Source organism: Dipodomys merriami, unplaced genomic scaffold (assembly GCF_024711535.1).
Source record: "Dipodomys merriami isolate MVZ:Mamm:240054 unplaced genomic scaffold, mDipMer1.0.p SCAF_45, whole genome shotgun sequence".
NCBI lineage: Eukaryota > Metazoa > Chordata > Mammalia > Rodentia > Heteromyidae > Dipodomys > Dipodomys merriami.
The window spans coordinates 9,241,145-9,259,080 of NW_027206013.1; the positions used below are offsets into that span (position 1 = coordinate 9,241,145).

Consider the following 17,936-nt stretch of genomic DNA (forward strand, 5'->3'; position numbering starts at 1 on the left):
ATGCACCTGCCATTCCAGGTCGAGGGAGGAGCACAAGTCCAAGGATAGTAGCAGCTCAGAATGGCCTAGGCACAAATCAAGACTCTACCTGGAAAATAAGCCATGCAAAAAAGGACTGGGGTGTGGCTCAAGTGGTAGAGCACCTGCCCAAATAAGAGGGGAATCCTGAGTCTAATCACAGTGAGAAAAAGAAAGAAAGAAAGAAAAAGAAAGAAAGAAAGAAAGAAAGGGAAGGAAGAAAGGAAGGAAGATGGGAGGGAGGGAAGGAAGGAAGGAGGAGTTATAAGAGTCAGTGGCAGTCCCTCATGGCCACTATAAGGGACTGGGGTGGGATTTGAATCCGTTTCTCCAGCCTGGCCATCATTACATCCAAGCCCCATTCAACAAGCTGGAAGCACATTTCCAACGCATCAGGCCCACAGCCTGTGCGGGAAGTAAGAGCACCCTGGGGATCTCAGACACAGCCCCTTTCCCAGCACAGCCGACAGCCCTGCGGGGAAGGGGAGACCACTCAGAGACTCCAGTCTTCCCGGAGTCTGTCCCAGGCCTGTAGCTCTTCCCCTCCTCCATCTGGAACCCAAGCAAGCCTGGTTGGAACTTGGGGTGACCCAGTCTCCGCACACACAGGGGGAGTTGGGAACGTGTCCCCAATTTCTCTAAGCAGTCAAGGGGATACAGAAATCAAGACACTCCCCCTCCCCACTTCCTTCTGCTGTTCTTGGGGCTCAGTGCAGGTGAACTGTGGTGCGTCTGTGCGTCCATGTTGGAACATCTGTGATCACAGAGATGGCCATGGCTGAATCCTGAAGCCCAGGACCGAGCAGTGCCAGGCAGGGCAGACCCCGTGTCCAGTCAGGGCCTGCCTGGCTCCTCTGTCCCTGCTCCTCAAATACGGAGCATTTCTTCATCGTGGTGCAGAGGGTACCTGGGCCCGGGGGGACGGACACCCCTTGTCCCTTTGGCCTCTGTCCGTGTCAGGGGCAGAGCCTCCCTTGGGATTCACATCTGGTGACAGCTAGGACCCTACTTGTGTCCCCATTCATGTCCTTTGAACCCTGGCCTTACAGTGTGAGTCAGCCGGGGCATGATAGACCACCGTGCCCCAGATGGCCAGTGCCACCCTGGCCACCGCTCACACCACTATTGTAGCTGCCGTCCAGGAAGGAGCTGATGAAGGAGCAGTCCCCCCCCGCCCCCCGCAAAACACTCGTTCCCCCTTTTGCTGTCCTCCAAGAGGACCAGAGCCTAGCCCTAAGGAGGGCTAGGTGCCATAGTAACAGGCAGCCGCAGCCATCAGACCCTGGGATGACAGAGCTCAGGGTCACGTTAAAACCTGGTGTCTGAACCCATTTCCTCCCCACCCCCCCCTTCATCCCCACAAACGACATCTCGCCCTACCAGCCCCGAGATTTGCAAGAGATTTCAGACCCTGGCACAAATGCCCAGGAAAGAAGAGAGAGAGGGAAAAAGGGAGAGGGAGAGAAGGAGAGAGGGAGAGAGAGAGAGAGCCCAAGACCCTCCTCTCTTCAGCCCTGCAGAGGTGTCTCAAGGGATTGACCCTGGCCCCAAGTCCAGCAGCAATGACCCAACAGCAATGGACTTGACCCCTGACCGACGGACCCACAGATCTCCACTCTGAGTGCCTGGCCCACATGACTTTCGGGAAACTTCCCAGACAGAGCTGAATCTGATCTGTCCAAAGTCAGCCCCCCAGCCCCCCGAAGGTAACCCCAAAACCACGCAGAGAACCTGGATTCTCCTCCATGCTGCTGGCCAGCTGAGAGTGGATGCCCCTGCCCTCCCCCTCCTTCCTTCACCCCTCCCCCCCCTGGGCTCACTTTGGAGCCCTGGCCCTTGCTAAGGCCAGGCTACCCTGGGGTCACACCAAGCCTGTGTCCTTGGCCAGAGCAAGTGGGTGTGACCCACAGCGTGTAACACGGGGATCAGGTCACCCTGTGCCACATTCATGTCCCCCCTTGGTGGACCTCCATCCTTTTGGGGAGGGGTCAGAATGGCAAAGCTGAGCGACCATGGGCTCCCCCAGCCTCTTCCTTTAATGGGTCCAGCACAAGGCTCAGAGGCCAGGAGGCCTTTCCCTCCCCGCCCCCACCCCCTGCCCCCCCCCCAGGCCTCCCATCTGCCGGCTGGCTGGGGGATCCCTGGCCTCTGTTCCCTGCCCGTGAGCAGGTCTGCTTCCTGGGCCCTGCTTCTTTGTCTGGGCCTTTGTGTGAGGCGGGGGGAAGAGGCCTCCCACTCACCATCTGCGGCCGCACTCTGTGCCCCACACCTGCTTCCCGACTCCCAGCCCCCGGGCCGGGCAGCTGCAGGGCGCCAGGCCTGTCTGCTGTGGGTGGGGGGGAGAGGCCAGAAGACCGCCCCGGCAGCTGCCTGCCCTCCCCTGCCCTCCCCTGCCCTCCCCTCCCTTTCCCAGCCCTCTCTTGCTGAGTCTTTTTTCTTCTGCTGACAGAGCCAGACCTCAGGCCTTCAGGGATTACCAGGGAGGAGGCAGCCCCAAAGAAGACTTACAGAGACACCCCCTCCTGTACAGCCTTACCATAGAGCCTCCCCTGTCTCCTCCACCCCCACCCTCCTCCCTCCCGGCCCCCCAGAGTGCACCCCCACCAGCTCCTCCCAACACCCCTGTGTGCATCCCCTAGTTTCACTTGTAACGCCAGAAGGTTCTAGAAATACATACCTCCCCACACACAGCTACCCACCCCACCTCCAGGCCCCAGTTCCGCCAGCCTCAGAGCTTTACCCTCCCCCCATCAGGCCTCTGCTCAGTCCCTTGCCCAGCTACACTGGCCCAGGGTCATCTGGTGTCTGGGGCCAGGGGTCCGGTGGAAGTGGCTCCCCTGGGCACACACCTCCAGGGTGGGCAGGCTCTGCCCATCCTGGCTGATGTCGATGCTCACCTGCTATGTGTGTGTGTGTGTGTGTGTGTGTGTGCATGTGTAGACACACACACACACGTGCACACACCTACCTGAGTCCCACACACACACCCGTGTAGCACAAGGCCCTCTGCCACAGGAGAGGCCTCGTGGATGCTAGTCAAGACAGTGACCAGCCTTGAGGTTTACAACGTCTTGAAGTCCTAACCCTGGGAGACGCCTCCCTTTTTTCTCTCCTGTAGTACTGGGATTCGAGCTCAATGCCTTGTGCTAGGCAGGCGCTCTGACGGTGGGTCCATGCCATCAGCTCTTTTTTTGCCTTAGTTTCTTTACTTATTTATTTTACAGATAAAGTCTTGCGTGTATGTCCAGCCCAGCCTCCCACCCAAATCCTCATACCTCTGCTGCTTGCGTAGTTGGAATTACCAGGGTGTCTCCCCATGCCTAGCCTCTTGATTGAGATGGAAAACTTGTTAACTTTCCCTACCCAGACTGTCCTGGAACCATGATCCCGCCAATCTGTGCTTCCCATGTAGATGGGATTACAGGCATGCACTACCATACCACTCTCTCCTTCAGAAGCCAAAGGAATACCTCAGGCCTCCACAGAAATGCAGTCTCACACCCCCCCACACCCATGGGTCTGGCTTGTGCACCATGATGATGCCTATTTTTTGTATGTCTCACTCCACACACCTGCTCTTGTCAACCTGGGTCGACCCTACCTGTCCCTTGTTAGCAGGGATCTAAAGCCAAGATGCAGCTGGATGGGTCCCGGCTTGATCCTGGCCTCCCAGAGCTCCGGCCCCTCCCACCTGACCTCCCCTCATGGGCCAGCAGTTCCTGTCCCCTGTCCCTGCTTGGCTACCCCAGCCCAGCAGCAGGAGCACATTGAATGTGTTGACAGCGGTGCCCAGAGCAGGGAGTAGGGGAGGGGGACTAGGCCTGCAGGACAGAGGTTAGGGACAGTCGTGGGCTTCCTGGTGCCCCGTGCATGCTGGCCTGCCCCAGGCTGACTGCAGAGAGCCCAGGAGGACAAGGAGGCAGGAGGAGGGTGGACACTAGAAGCAACGGAAGGCTATGAAACTCGGCAAGAACTCTGCTACAAAACTCTTCTCCTTCCAGGGCTGGGAAGGTGGCTCAGTGGTAGAGCGCTTGCCTTGCATGCCTGAGGCCCTGGGTTCGATTCCTCAGCACCACATAAGCAAAAAGAAAAAAAAGCCGGAAGTGGCGCTGTGGCTCAAGTGGTAGAGTGCTAGCCTTGAGCTGAAGAGCTGAGGGACAGCGCCCAGGCCCAGAGTTCAGGCCCCATGACCGGACAAAAAAAAAAAAAAAACTCTTCTCCTTCCTCCTGAGTTTGTTCCTGAGGGAGGAAAGCAAGACCCTCCCCACTCTCTCCCTCCACGCCCTCCACACCCCCTCCAAAAAAAAGAGACTTAAGGCACTACAAAGATGCTCTGGGGCTGAAGAGGTAGCTCTGTGGTAGGACTCTGGTCCAAAGCCCACAATGAAGCTCTCGGTTCAATCCCCAGCACTGGAACTTTTTTTTCTTTTCCATATAGCCAGTAAAGAAAATACAAGACAGATAATGAGACCCAGAGAAAAGAACACAGAATTAGACATTCCAAGGTGAGATCCTTTTCCTAACCCCTGTCCATTCTACACAGTTGCTGGAGAGCTTGCTGGTTCTGAGCATCCTGGCAACCACAGCAAAGAGGGAATATGGTTTGTCTCAGGTGTCCCTAGTCAGCCGAGGGAAAACAGCGAGGTGCCTAGAGGCTGGGATGTAGCCGATACGGAAGCAGAGCAGGACTGGGCTCACTCCAGATTCCTCGTCTCCCAGGTGCCAACTCTGCCTGCAGTCTGCCCTACACCCCATCTCCTAGCATCCAAGGCCCAAGGCCAAGACTGCAATCTTCTGCCTGGCCAGGGTGGGTGTGTGCTTGCTTCTGGCCACTAGGGGTCAGTGCAGGGCAGGTCTAGGGAGCATCGGATGTCTTGTAGAATTGAGTTTATGGTCCCTAATCTTCCAGCCTCAGTCTCCCCATCTGAGCTAAGAGAGCGTCACCATGGAAGAAAACAGAGGCCAGTTGGAGAAGGACAGTGGAGACTCAGACCCAGGGCCATCAGGTGGTGATGATTGATTTCTATGGTGAACAGGACTGGATTGAGAGACTCCTAGGGAAATTAGCAAAGCTCCCATGTGGGTATGCCTGAAAGGGTCCACAGATGATTGACGAGTGGGAGAGCAAATGACGGGAAGACCCCGCCCTGAGCGTAGACAGCACGTCCATGAATGGGCTGTGATTACATGCATGCACCTCCAAGCCCGGCTGCCAACTCCTTGTATTGTTTCTTACAGTGGGTTTAGGGGAGTCCAGCCTGCTTCTGGCTTTAAATGTCAAGAGAAGAGCAAAAGGCTAGGATGGGTGTTTGGGCTCATGTGTTAAGAATCTGTGTGTGGGGGCTGGGAAGGTGGCTCAGTGGTAGGGCACTTGCCTTGCATGCCTGAGGCCCTGGGTTCAATTCCCCAGCACCACATAAACAAAAAGAAAAAAGCCGGAAGTGGTGCTATGGCTCAAGTGGTAGAGCGCTAGCCTTGAGCTGAAGAGCTGAGGGACAGCACCCAGGCCCAGAGTTCAGGCCCCACGACCAGACCCCCCCCCAAAAAAAAAAAAAGAATCTGTGTGTGTGTGTCTGTGTGTTTGTGTGTCTGTCTGTTTCTTTCTCTGTCTCTCTCTGTCTATCCTCTGCTGTCCCTACAGGAGTTTGATTTGACAAGCTGGTTTTGGGGTAGACAGGGAGCCCCAGCAAGGGGCCCCTTGGGCCAAGCTGCATTCCAGAAGAGTCTCTGCCTGGCCCATGGCTGTGCAGTGCCCACCCCTGCTCATGGTGGCCTTTTCTGGGCAGCCCAGGGTCTTAAGTTCTACACCTCACACAGAGGGAGGCAGGGCATGCTGGGAAAGGCCATGGCTCCCCTCCCCAAGCTGCTGGAGGTCATAGAGATCAAAACAGCTCTGGGCTTCCTCACCTACAGCCCCCCCACACACACCCCACCCAAACCCCCCAGCTGGCAGCAGGAAGGGAGGCCTCTGGGCCTCCACTCATCTGCTCATCACAGCTGGGCAAATGGAGGCCCCAGGAAGGAGGTTAGGGGTGGAGTCTCCATCTGGAGCCTCAAGGAGGAGTGGGGACCCTCCTCCCTTCCTCCGGCCTTGTCCTGGGGGGCAGCTCCCCCTACACACACACCATGATCCAAGAGCCTGGCCCAGCGCCTTGCCCCCTGCCCGCCATGATCACCGTGCTCCCGGCCAGGAAAGACCAGCCTCCCTGTTCTGGGCGGCGTGCAAGAGAGGCTGGCTCCTGTCCCCTTCCTCTCCTCCCTCCCCTTCCCTTCTCCTCCCCCTCCTCTCCTCCTTCCTATTTTTCTTCCTCCTCCTCTCTTTCTCCCTCCTTTTTCTCCTCTCTGTCTCTGTGTCTCTGTCTCTCTGTCTCCTTCTCCTCTTCCTCCTCCTCCTCTCCCTCTGTCTCCTACACCCCAGAGCTGTGTGAGATCTTCACCTTTCCTTTCTCCCCGCTCTCCTTCCTTTCTCTCTGATTGCTCCCATCATAGTTTTGGGCCCATGTCTTTGCTCCTTGGTGCCTGGGGAACGCTGTAGACACTACACAGGAAGAAAAGCCACACTAGGGATGATGCATGGGCGGTGGGGGGGATGAGGAAGAAGCAAGATGGGGGGGGGTGTTCCCCCCTTATGGGAGGGGAGAGGGAGGCCAGGGGGCAGAGGCTCCCCTCTGGTGGGCGCAGGAAGTGAACTTCAGTGTGGGCGGCGCTGGCTGAGTGGCTGCCAGGAAGTCGCTTCCCCCTCTGTACTGGTTTGGGTCCCCTGTCCTGAGCCTTGGGGGGTCAGTTCCCCTTGGTGAAGCGCCAGGCTTGCCAACAAGTGGACAGAATGCCACCAACACACTTACACGCCTTTCCTTGATAACCTAGGGAAATAGGTCTCCTCGCAAGTAGGAAAAATAATCTCACTCACCTTCCTTCCATCCCAAGATCACCTCGACAAATCTTCTCTTTATTACCCGTCATTCTAGCAGCAGGACCCCTCTGGGGCCCTGTCTGTCTGTCTGTCATGCTTGCCAGCCTAGCCCTTGGCTCCGGATGGGCTGGCTCCTCACAGAAGTCACCATCAAATTAAGGGGACCCTCCTTCCCTCCCTCTCTCCTTGCCTGCCTGCCTGCCTGCCTGCCTTCCTGCCTTCCTTCCTTCCTTCCTTCCTTCCTTCCTTCCTTCCTTCCTTCCTTCCTTCCTTCCTTTCTTCAAATCCTCCTGACTTTGCCTCCAGGGATCTGAGGCTTTCCTGTGATAAATCGGAATGGACATACTTACTCATACTAAAGTGTGAGGGCCTGCTTTCTGAACCCTTCAGGGACTGGGGCTTCTCCACTCAAAGGCTGGTGCTCTACCCCTGGAGCCACACCCCACGTCCAGCTTTTGGCCGTCTCGTTGGAGATCAGCGTTTCCTAGGTTTGGTTTTGTCTTTCTCAGATCTCAGCCCCCATGCCCACCGCCTGGTCACTTCTTGCTCATTTACAGTTCACTCTGGGCAGCTGACCCAGTTGAGAAGCCCAGGCATACAGTTTGAAATAAAGATGAATAAAGTTCTTTACCTTGTTTGTTTGTTTTTTAAAGAAAGGAAAGGCACAGTTAATAGTGGGCCTGCTTTTATTCTTCTTATTACTATCATTAGTGGTAGTAGGAGGGGGAGGGCTCTGGGCTGCTGAGCTGACTGCGCATGCGCGGGCTGGCTGGCAGGGCGCTGGGTTCCCGGGGCTGGCAGGGGAGGGGGGGGGGTGAGAGCCACCGCAGGCTCCAGACCCGCGCTGCGCATGCGCTCCTTCGCTCTGCCCCCGCCCCCCCGCGCATGCTCACTGCTGGATCCTGCGGACGCTCTGCACCTGGAAGCTCTGGGCGTGGGTGCCCCACTCCCGGAAGTGCTTGTAGTCACCCGAGTGGTGGTCGCTCTCCAGCACGTACTGGAAACCCCGGTAGCCCGGGAACTGGGAGCAGACCCAGCTGGAAAAGGAAGGGGAAGCGACGGATGGACAGACAGACCAGACACCATGCCAGACACACAGCCAGCCATCGGGCGCTGGGCCTCGCCTCCTGATTCTCTGCCACAGTGCCTTTGCTCGTGCCATTCCTTGGGCCGGTGTGTGTTGCACCTGCCCCTCCCTCCCATCCGAGGCTTCCTGTCGGTGGCCTCTAGGTTTTTACTGAGCCTCTATTTCCTTTTCTGTAAAAGAGAAAGGCTGGCCGGGCACGGGTGGCTGACGCCTGCCATCCTAGCAGCTCAGGAGGCTGAGAGTGGAGGATCCAGTTCAGAGCCAGCCTGAGCAGGAGAGTTTCATCTCCAAATTAACCTGAAGAAGCTATAGCCATGGAGCTCAACTGGCTCAAGCGGTCAAGCGCCAGCCTTGAGCCAAAAAAAAAAAACAGGGAAAGCTGGACTCAGGAGTCCTGAGGACCGTGGTACTCTGAAATGGAGAGAACTCAAGCAAAAACCTTACTTCCCATCTTCACCTCTGACCTCCAGGAGCCCAAGGCCACCTGGGAAGGTGTGGGGAGCAGCACACTCTCTCTTACACAAGCTGACTGGCAGTGAGTGAGTGGCCAGGCCTAGCCAATCACAGCGCTGTGTTCCTGTGGGTGTTGGTGATTGGCTCAGAATAGAGCATGCAACCGAGCTTGGCCCAACCGATGTCTTTCCTGGATTCTTTGCTGGACTAATCAAGGAAAAGGCTGTGTGTGGGGGGTGGGGGTTGTGAGTGTGAGTGTGCACGCACACATGTACACACCGGTCCTCAGGCTTGAGCTCAAGGCTGGTGCTCTACCATTTGAGCCACAGCTCTCCTTCAGGCCTTTGGTGGTTCATTGGAGATGAAGTCTTGTGGACTCTCCTGCCCCGGCTGGCTTCCAACCTCCATCCTCTCATCTCAGCCTCCTGAGCAGCTAAAATGGCAGGTCTGAGTCACCGGCATCTTGTTGGTAAAATCTTTTTTATGGGGCAGGAATGTAAAGAGGAAGCTGCCGTGTTTGCCACCCCACAGAAAGAGCCACGCGGAGAGAGGCAGATCCCAATACAGCACCTGGACCCAGCTGTACCTGCAGCTGATTACAGGGACCCATCCATTTCCTCTGGCCTTAAACTGGCTTGGTCTGATTAATGGCAATCACATACGCTCTGCCGGGTGGCTCTAAATCCCCCACCAGTCCCCACCCCCAGGACAAATGCCCTGCCCCTCTCAACCCTCCCTTTGCCCTGCCAGGCGGAGCCCTGTCCACTTACGCCCCAGAGTGGACGTGGAAGGAGCCCACTTCGTTGCCGTCCCAGCCCATAGCCTGCAGGGAGGGGTAATCATCGCTCAGCTCGCCTTTCCTGCCCAGGAAGTTCTCCTGCTCAAAGATGGTCAGCCTGGAGTCACGGTGGTTCTGTGTGCAAGAGAAGAGACTCAGGCAGTCTGGTGCCTCACCCCGAGCCACCCCCAAGCCTCAGCAGTCTGAAAACCCTTTGTGGCAGGTGCTAGAAGCCTTCCACAACAACCACGCAGAAAATAATCGTGGGAGAAACAGGCTAGAAGCATGCTCTCGTGACATCACAGGAAGAAAGAGAAATGTCCTGGCCATTTATGGAACAAACAGGTTTATCTGCCTCGGTGGAATTCTAGGGAGCTATGAATAAAGGAGATGTATGTGATGTCAGCGTCTGGAAGGATGATGGCAGGGTGCTTTCCCAGTGACAGAAGCTGAGTTCCAAGCCTTGGGTTTATTACGATTGTGTGTGTGTGTGTGTGAGAGAGAGAGAGACAGACAGACAGACAGACAAACAGACAGACAGAGACAGAGATGTTGTGGTTTGAACCCAAGGCCTCACACTTGCTAAGCAAGTGCCCGGCTGCTCAGCTCCATCCGCTCCTCTGATTCCATTTCCTGTTGCTGTTGCTGTTGTCATCCTGGGCCTTGAACTCAAGGCCTGGGTGCTTTTCCAGGGCTACTAGAGTGGGGGCAGGGGTTTCATCTTGGAGGTGCCGTTACTATGGACTTGTGTTTTCTGCTCTGTCCTATCAGAGTATCTCCCCTGGAATGGCGCGTGAGAAATGCAGAAAGAAAATGAAAAGGAATCTGCCTTTGTGAACCTCAGCCTTGGACCTGCCAGAGGGGGTGGGAAGGCCCACCTTCCCTCAAGATGTCTCCTGTCCCCTCCCTAGCCCCTCCCCCTGCGCCCCCCCCAAGTCCCTGGGAGGGGAGGTCAGGTGGGCGGGGACTCACGGCGCAGGCCACGGGCCGGAAGGAGGAGAGCCTGTCACTGGGGTAGGCCGTGTTGCCGCTCCACGCATCCCAGCACGGGTACTCGCCACGCTCCAGCACATACTGCTGACCCTGGAAGCCTGCGTGCTCGAAGCCCACCCACCTGTACACGGGGAGGGGGGAGGGGGAGAAAGACCTCACCTGAGTCCTTGGCCCTTTGGGGTCCTGGGTGTGTGTGTGGGGGGGGTGCCATGGACTCTGCAATGGGTCTGGTCAGCATTGCTCTTCTGGTGATTTTCTTCTAACCTTCTGGAACTTTCAGTGCAATAGGATAACCACTGGCTGCAGGCCACCGATATAATTGGAACTTAAATAAACTAAGATTATCTGCCGTCACTACTTCACTCTTGTTGGCCATCCTGTCCACACTTCACATCCTGCAGGGCCGTAAGTGGCCAGTGACTGAGATGCACGAAACAGATGTTCCGTTACCAAGGAAAGGGTGACCAGCCCCTCTGCTGCATTCTGCTGGCCAGCACTGGTCCCCAATCCCTGTGCCCTGCCACTGTCCCCTCATAGCTCTCAGCCAGTCAATCATCCATCCATCCATCCACCATCCATCTACCACCCATCCACTATCCATCCATTCACTACCCATCCATCCACTATCCATCTATCCATCATCCATCCACCATCCATCCACTCATCCATCCATCCATCCACCATCCACCCACTCATCCATCCATTCATCCACCATTCATCTACCATCCATCCATCCATCCATCCACCATCCATCCAGTCATCCATCCACCATCCATCTATCCATCCACCATCCATCCACCCATCCATCCATTCACCCATCCATCCACCATCCATCTATCCACTCATCCATCCACCCACCCACCCATCCATCTATCCATCCATCTATCCATCCATCCATCCATCCATTCACCCATCCACCATCCATCCACTCATCCATCCACCATCCATCTACCACCCATCCACTGTCCATCCATCCACCATCCATCTACCACCCATCCACTGTCCATCCATCCACTATCCATCTATCCATTATCCATCCACCATCCATCCATCCACCATCCATCCACCATCCATCCCTCATCCATCCACCATCCATCTATGCATCCACCATCTATCTACCACCCATCCACTATCCATCCATCCACTATCCATCTATCCATCATCCATCCACCATTCATCCACCATCCATCCAACATCCATCCACCTCCATCCACTCATCCATCCATCCACCATCCATCCACCATCCATCCACCATCTATCCATCCCCCATCCATCCACCATCCATCTATCCATCCACCATCCATCTACCACCCATCCACCATCCATCCACCATCCATCTACCACCCATCCACCATCCATCCACCATCCATCCACCATCCATCCACTCATCCATCCATCTCTCCACCATCCATCCATCCATTCACCATTCACCATCCATCTATCCACCCATCCATCCATCCACCCATCCATCTATTCACCCATCCACCCATCCACCCATCCATCCATCCATTCATCCACTCATCCATCCACCATCCATCCACTCATCCATCCATCCATCCACCATCCATCTACCACCCATCCACCTTCCATCCATCCACCATCCATCTATCCATCATCCATCCACCATCCATCCACCTTCCATCCACCCATCTATCCACCATCCATCCACTATCTATCCACCATCCATCCATCCACCATCCATCTACCCATCCATCCATCCACCCATCCATGCACCATCCATCCATCCACCATCCATCCACAATCCATCCATCTATCCACGCATCCATCCATCCACCACCCATCTATCCACCCATCCATCCACCATCCATCCATCCACTATCCATCCATCCACCATCCATCCACCATCCACCCATCCACCATCCATCCACCATCCATCCATCCACCATCCATCCATCCACCATCCATCCACCATCCATCCATCCACCATCCATCCACCATCCATCCATCCACCATCCATCCATCCACCATCCATCCACCATCCATCCATCTATTCACCCATCCATCCACCATCCATCTATCCACCATCCATCCATACACCATCCATACACCATCCACACACCCATATCCATCCACCCATCCATCCACCATATATCCACCCATACATCCACCCACCCACCCATCCATCCATCCATCTACCTATTACCATTACCCACCCATCCACTTATTATCTATCCCCTCTCTCTTATCTACCTATGTATGTATGTATCATCTATTTATCTACCTACTTATCTGTCCATCTATCCACCCATCCATCATTTATCATCGTTTACCATCATTTATCTACCTACCCACCTACCCACCTATCCATCCTTCTTTCTTTCTTTTTTTAACCTATCTAGCTACCTATCAATCATCTATCTATGCATTTCCTATCTAACCATCTATCATCCCCCTATTTATCTTTTTTGTTTTCCTACCTACCCATCCATTCACCTATCAATCCATAACCATCCATCTTTCTATCACTTATCATCCATCTAGTTACCAACAGATGTCTCCTCCTTTATCCTCTTCTTCCTCTTTTTCCCTTTCCCACTCTTTCTCTACACACACACACACACACACACACACACACACACACACACACACACACACACACACACACACGTAAGAGATCATGAGTAGACTAAACGTGAATCACATTTTTACTACTTCCTTAAACTCCCCTTCTCCTTTTGGCAAGTGATGCTGGCTTTCAGGCAGTCTCTATGAAGGTCCTTGGGACCTCCCCTCCCCCCACACTGCTGCCTGGTCCACTGGGCCAGGACTGTGCGAGGAGCACTCCTACGGCTGTGCAGCGAACCACCTGAGCAGCCTTCCAGGGTGATCCTGTGCAGTCCTCCACGCTTCTGGAGGACTGGCGGGTCCAGTTAGAGCCTGGGAAGATAGGGCTGAGGACACCTAACCCTCCCAGCCTCCCTCCAGATCTCGTCCTGTCCTTCCCAACGCCCACCTGACTCCGTGCCTCGCCCTCCCCCCCCCACCCCAGCCCAGACTCACGCTCCGCTCAGGACTTTCAAGGAGCGCACGGTCTCAAAACCCAGCTCCAGCACGCTGGGACACTCGCTGGTGAAGTCATGGCGCCGGCCCTGGAAGCCCTCCTCATCCCACACCACCATCTGCGGGGAGAAAGGCGGGGCCCCACATCACAGCCCTGTGTGGTGAGGGAGGCAGGTCAGGGGGAAGGGCCAGGGGCCAGCCTTGCCCAGTGGAACAGCTCCCCAATCTTGATATCCCCACACTTTGTTGCTGTTGTCGGTCATGGGGCTTGAACTCAGGGCCTGGGCACTGCTGTGTCTGAGCTCTTCAGCTCAAGGCTGGGGCTCTACTACTTGAGTCACAGTGCCACCCCCAAGTTTCTGGAGATAAGATGGACTTTTCTGCCTGGGCTGGCTTTGAACTTGGATCTCCAGATCTCAGCTTCTTGAGAAGCTATGATGACAGGTGTGAGCCCCTGGCGCCGGCCCCGCACTGACTTCCATGTGGTTCCTCTGGGTTTTGGAAGGCCATTGACAAATTCTAATTTGTTTTCTATTGTTTTATTATTATTACTTATTTTACTTAAAGTCATAGGTATGGAAACGAGACCAAAAGACTGCCACTGTCTCTGCTAGAGAGCATAATCTTCCCAGTGTGGGAACTGGAAGATCCAAGTTCAAATCCAGGCTCGGTGTGTGTGTCCTCGGTTGCCTTCCCCACCCTGTGCCTTGGTGGCCCTTCCCCCAGGGGTGAGGTGAGAGTACGATGGAGCTGAGAAGTGGAGGGGGGCAGTCCTCAGGACTCAGCGTGACCTGCACCCTCCCCCACGTCCCTCCTTCCCGCCTCCCCTCCTACCTTCCAGTGTCCCGCGGACTTGGTGCACTGCAGGGCCATGCTGTGGGAGTCCTGCACAGGAGGAGAGTTTGCTGACATTCCCTGCCTGCCTCTTCCACTTCCTTCTCAAGCTGCTTTGGGCAGGGTTCAAGATCCATCTTGGGGGGGGGGTCCAAGAGCCGTGGGGCTGTCCCTGTCCTGTCCTCTCTACCTGGATCCCGGCCACCTTGGCTCCGTCTCCACCTCTACCCATCCTGGCTCCCCTTAACGGCAGAGCCTGGCTCTGTGTGCTTTGACCTGTCTGCGGTGCGTGTTTGTGGCACTGTTCAGTATGGGGGCATCACCGGGTGAATGTGCCAGTCCTTCCAGCCCCCAGCCGCCCCCCCTCCCCGCTTACCCAGCCGCATAACGACAGACGTGAATCTGCATTTGGGTGAGGGTCTCGGGGGGGGGGCCATGCTGGGTGTTTGGTTAGGATAAGGTTGAGATTCCTCAGGCTTTGGGGGTCTGGGGGCGCTGGGCTCCCCACCGACCAGGGAAGTTTACTGAGAACTCCTGCTCCCGCCCCATGTGCAGCCAGACTTACCGAACTGAGCCCCGGGAACATGTCAGACCCGGAACCAGCGAAGGCCGAGCTTTTATAGGCACGGAGGGGACAGGGGCCCCTAAGACAAAGCCCCGATTCAGCAAGTGAGGGCAGATGCAAAGCCCAGCACTGGCCCAGCCCCAGGGCCAACTTGTCAGCAGCCGTCCCTGGCTGGAGCTGGGAGGGACAGCGGTGCTGGTCACCTGCCCAGGACCAGCCCCAGCAAAGTAGCAGATGGAAGATGGACTTCCTGGGTGCTCCAAGCCGCTCAACCCAAGCAAAAGAGGAAGTCCCTCTTAGCATCCCTCAAAGGAGAAGCCACATCACAGGCTATCTGGTCCCCACACAGAATCAACATTGAACAATTGTCTGTTCCTCCACCCTTCAAAACTCTTCCAAGACAGAAGCAATCAGGGCAGGCTGCCTGGTGGAGGCCTGGTTCAACTAGACCTCCCCCCACCCCACCCCCAATGGAAGGAAGGGTATAGAAAGGGGTGGAAGGAGGGGCGGTGCAAAGCAAAGTTCAGAGCGAGGAACTGAAGGTACAAATACAAAAGGCAGAGCTAGTCATCTAACTGGGCTGGAGTTGGGGGTCCTGCAGGAAAAGTGGACTAGGGAGTTCACAGAAGCTGAAGATGTATCCCGGCCGCTCTGGGGCTGTGGGCTGAGCAGGAGCTTTGTGAAGGGGAGCATGTGCACCTCGCATCCGAGATGTGAGAGTCGGGCCCCTGGGGGTGAGGCTCAGGCCAGCCTGCCCCAGGCCCAAACTGGGAGCGCGGGGTCCTTCCGGGGCGGGCTTGTACTCCATGGGGACAGGTGACTCAGAACGTTTAAAGGCGTGAACTGGGCGCCAGTGGCTCACGCCTGCAGTCCTAGCTACTCAAGAGGCTGAGCTCGAGAGGATCATGATTCAAAGCCAGCATGGGGGAGAAAAGTTCTCGGGACTCTTTATCTCCAAAATGACCGGCAAAAAATAAAAGTCAGGCTGGAGGCCTGGTTCAAGTGGTCGAGCACCCGCAGCTGTAAGCAAGAAAACCTCAGTGAACTTGAGGCCCTGAATTCCAATCCTAGCACCAGCAAGCTAAATTAAGTACACATCAAGAATGAGGGAACTTGGCTTCTGAGAGCTTGGATGTAGGTAGTAAGTACAATGCCCTGAGCCCTGATTCCATAGGCGGGTGGTTAAGGAAGCTGGGAGGGGCCAAGAGGAGCGACCTCAGCCTCTCACCTGTGAACGAGGTGATTGGGGGTGGGGGGTAAAACCTCAGAGGGTGGGAAGAGAGGACCTGTCCAGACCCCTCTCTCCATCCTCTGTTCCCACCTTTGGGCAGCCAGCGCAGTGCCCCGGGGGGCCTTAGAACAGCCCCCCCCCATGCCTGGCCTGGAAGCTGAGATCTGTAGGTGGCTGCACCACAGCTCTGGGCCCAGGGTTCCAGTGGGCGCCTCCATTCTGTGGCTGCTGCTTTGCCTTCCCTGGTGTTGGCTGGGGATGAAAGGCAGAGGGGAGGCCGGGGAAGGAGGAGGAGGGCTGGGGGCAGCAGGGGCGGGGGAAGACCAAGGCAGCGCTGGCCCCAGGCCAGGGTGACCACAAGGCAGAGCCTGTCACCCCTACACACACACACAAAGGGAGTGACAGGAGCCATGGGACATTGCACGTGCCCCTAGGCAACCTCAGGCCACTCCACCGGGCCTCAGTTTCCCCATTTTGGACCATCTGGTGTCTCTCCATCATTCTGATCTTCCTCATCCTGCCTCAACCTCTCTCTGTCTTCTTGTCCGTCTCCTTCACGGCCTTCTGGCCCCTTCCTTTCTCTTGCTCTTCACCTCCCCTATCTCTCCCTGCCCACCCCCTCTGGTATGATCCAGTGGGCAGACAGGAGGAGCCCGCTCGGGCCAGAGTCCTGGGCCAGCTGTGGGGGTCAGGGGCGATGGGGACACTGAGTGTGGCCTTGGCCAAGGGCGGCTCTGAGACAATCCAGATAACAGGACTGGAGGCAGGGGACAGACAGATCAGGAAAGGACGGGGTACCTGCCCCCGAGTCCTGACTGTTCAAGCCCTCTGAGCGCACAGTAGCCCGGCCCGCGGCCTTCTCCCTGGGTCTTGGGTCCAGGCGAAGGTCAGGCATGGTGAGACTGCAGCACACAGGCCCCTCCTGTCTGCTGGCCTGCGCCAGCCCTCGCCCTCCTCATCCGTGAAATGGGTACACACAAGGTACGAAGCAAAGCAGCTTGTACTGGGGCCAGGTGTGTGTGTGGCGGGGAGCAGAGATGCCACAGAAGAGCACTGCGGACACCAAGCAGACAGGAAGTGCGGAGGACAGGGACCCCAACAGGCCTTCCCCAGCCTCTCCCCGGCTCCGCTGCACATACGGTGCAGCCTCTCAAAGCCTCTCAAAGGTGCCCCGGCCAGGATTCCAACCCAGGTGCCCGGCCTTCCTTTCTCCAGGGCCTCTTCTCCCTGCCCCCCTCCCCCCTCCCCTACCCAGCTGCCCGCAGGGACCTGGGCCTGGCCCCGGCCCTGTCCTGGGCAGCCGAGGTGATGGAGAGAGGGGTTTGCAGGTTGGGAGGTGAAGGGCTGCGGGCCAGGGCTTTGCAGCAAGCTCTCAGGCTCACAATGGAAATCGCTGCTCTGTGCAGTAGCCGAGCGGGGCCAGGCCCAGGGCCCCTGTGCGGGCTGCTGAGCCAGCTGCCCCTTTGTACTACAGATGAGAGGGCCCGGCGCCTGCCAGCTTATAAAATGGGGGGTCGGCCCCTAGGCACCCACAGCACGCGCCTGTCCTCCAGTAGGAAGCCCCACGTCCACAGGTAAGGGGGTGGGGGCTGCTATACTGCTGAGGGCTGGGGGGAAGGAGAGAGGCACAGACAGACAGACAGACAGACAGAAGACGGGTAGGGGAGGCCAGAAAACACAGAAAAGATAAACCAGTGGGAGAGACACAGCAATCAGGAGACGGAGACAGAATCAATCAACGGTGGACAGAAAGAAGGAGGTATGGGCCAGGGAGAAGATGAGAACATTCAGGAAGGCATGCCCCCCCAGGGGTTCTGGAGTGGGGGCAGGGAGGTTGTGGGGAGGCCCGGCTGTGACCCAGGTAGCAGAGCACCCCATAGGGAAAAGCAGGGGCGGGTAATGGGCGTGGGCTTGCTCTGACTAGAGATTTGGGAATCCGCAGGGCTTAGGCTGTTGGGGTGCAGTGGGGGGATCCTCCAATGTCGGCAAGGTTCAGAGGAGCATTTTCTGCCCCTGAACCTTCCCCCCCCCCAAATAGCCCAT

At 56.6% G+C, this 17,936-nt stretch overlaps 1 protein-coding gene across 1 annotated transcript; it reads right to left on the reverse strand.

Annotated features, from left to right (window-relative positions):
* Positions 1–7,805: 7,805 nt before the first annotated feature.
* Cryba4 (crystallin beta A4) lies at positions 7,806–14,136 on the reverse strand. Its single transcript, XM_069994797.1, has 5 exons — positions 14,098–14,136; positions 13,264–13,382; positions 10,222–10,363; positions 9,242–9,384; positions 7,806–7,968 (listed from the first exon to the last, which is right to left on the reverse strand). The coding sequence occupies exons 1-5, from the start codon at positions 14,134–14,136 to the stop codon at positions 7,821–7,823; spliced, it is 591 nt and encodes a 196-aa protein (XP_069850898.1). The 3' UTR covers positions 7,806–7,820.
* Between the last annotated feature and the right edge of the window lie 3,800 nt (positions 14,137–17,936).

Coding starts and splice junctions, on each gene's coding strand:
- Cryba4 (XM_069994797.1), bottom strand. CDS start 14,136: ATGGCCCTGCAGTGCACCAAGTCCGCGGGACACTGGAAG. Junction 13,383..14,097: donor AGTCCGCGGGACACTGGAAG/GTAGGAGGGGAG, acceptor TTCTCCCCGCAG/ATGGTGGTGTGGGATGAGGA. Junction 7,969..9,241: donor TTCCACGTCCACTCTGGGGC/GTAAGTGGACAG, acceptor TTCCTTTTCCAG/CTGGGTCTGCTCCCAGTTCC.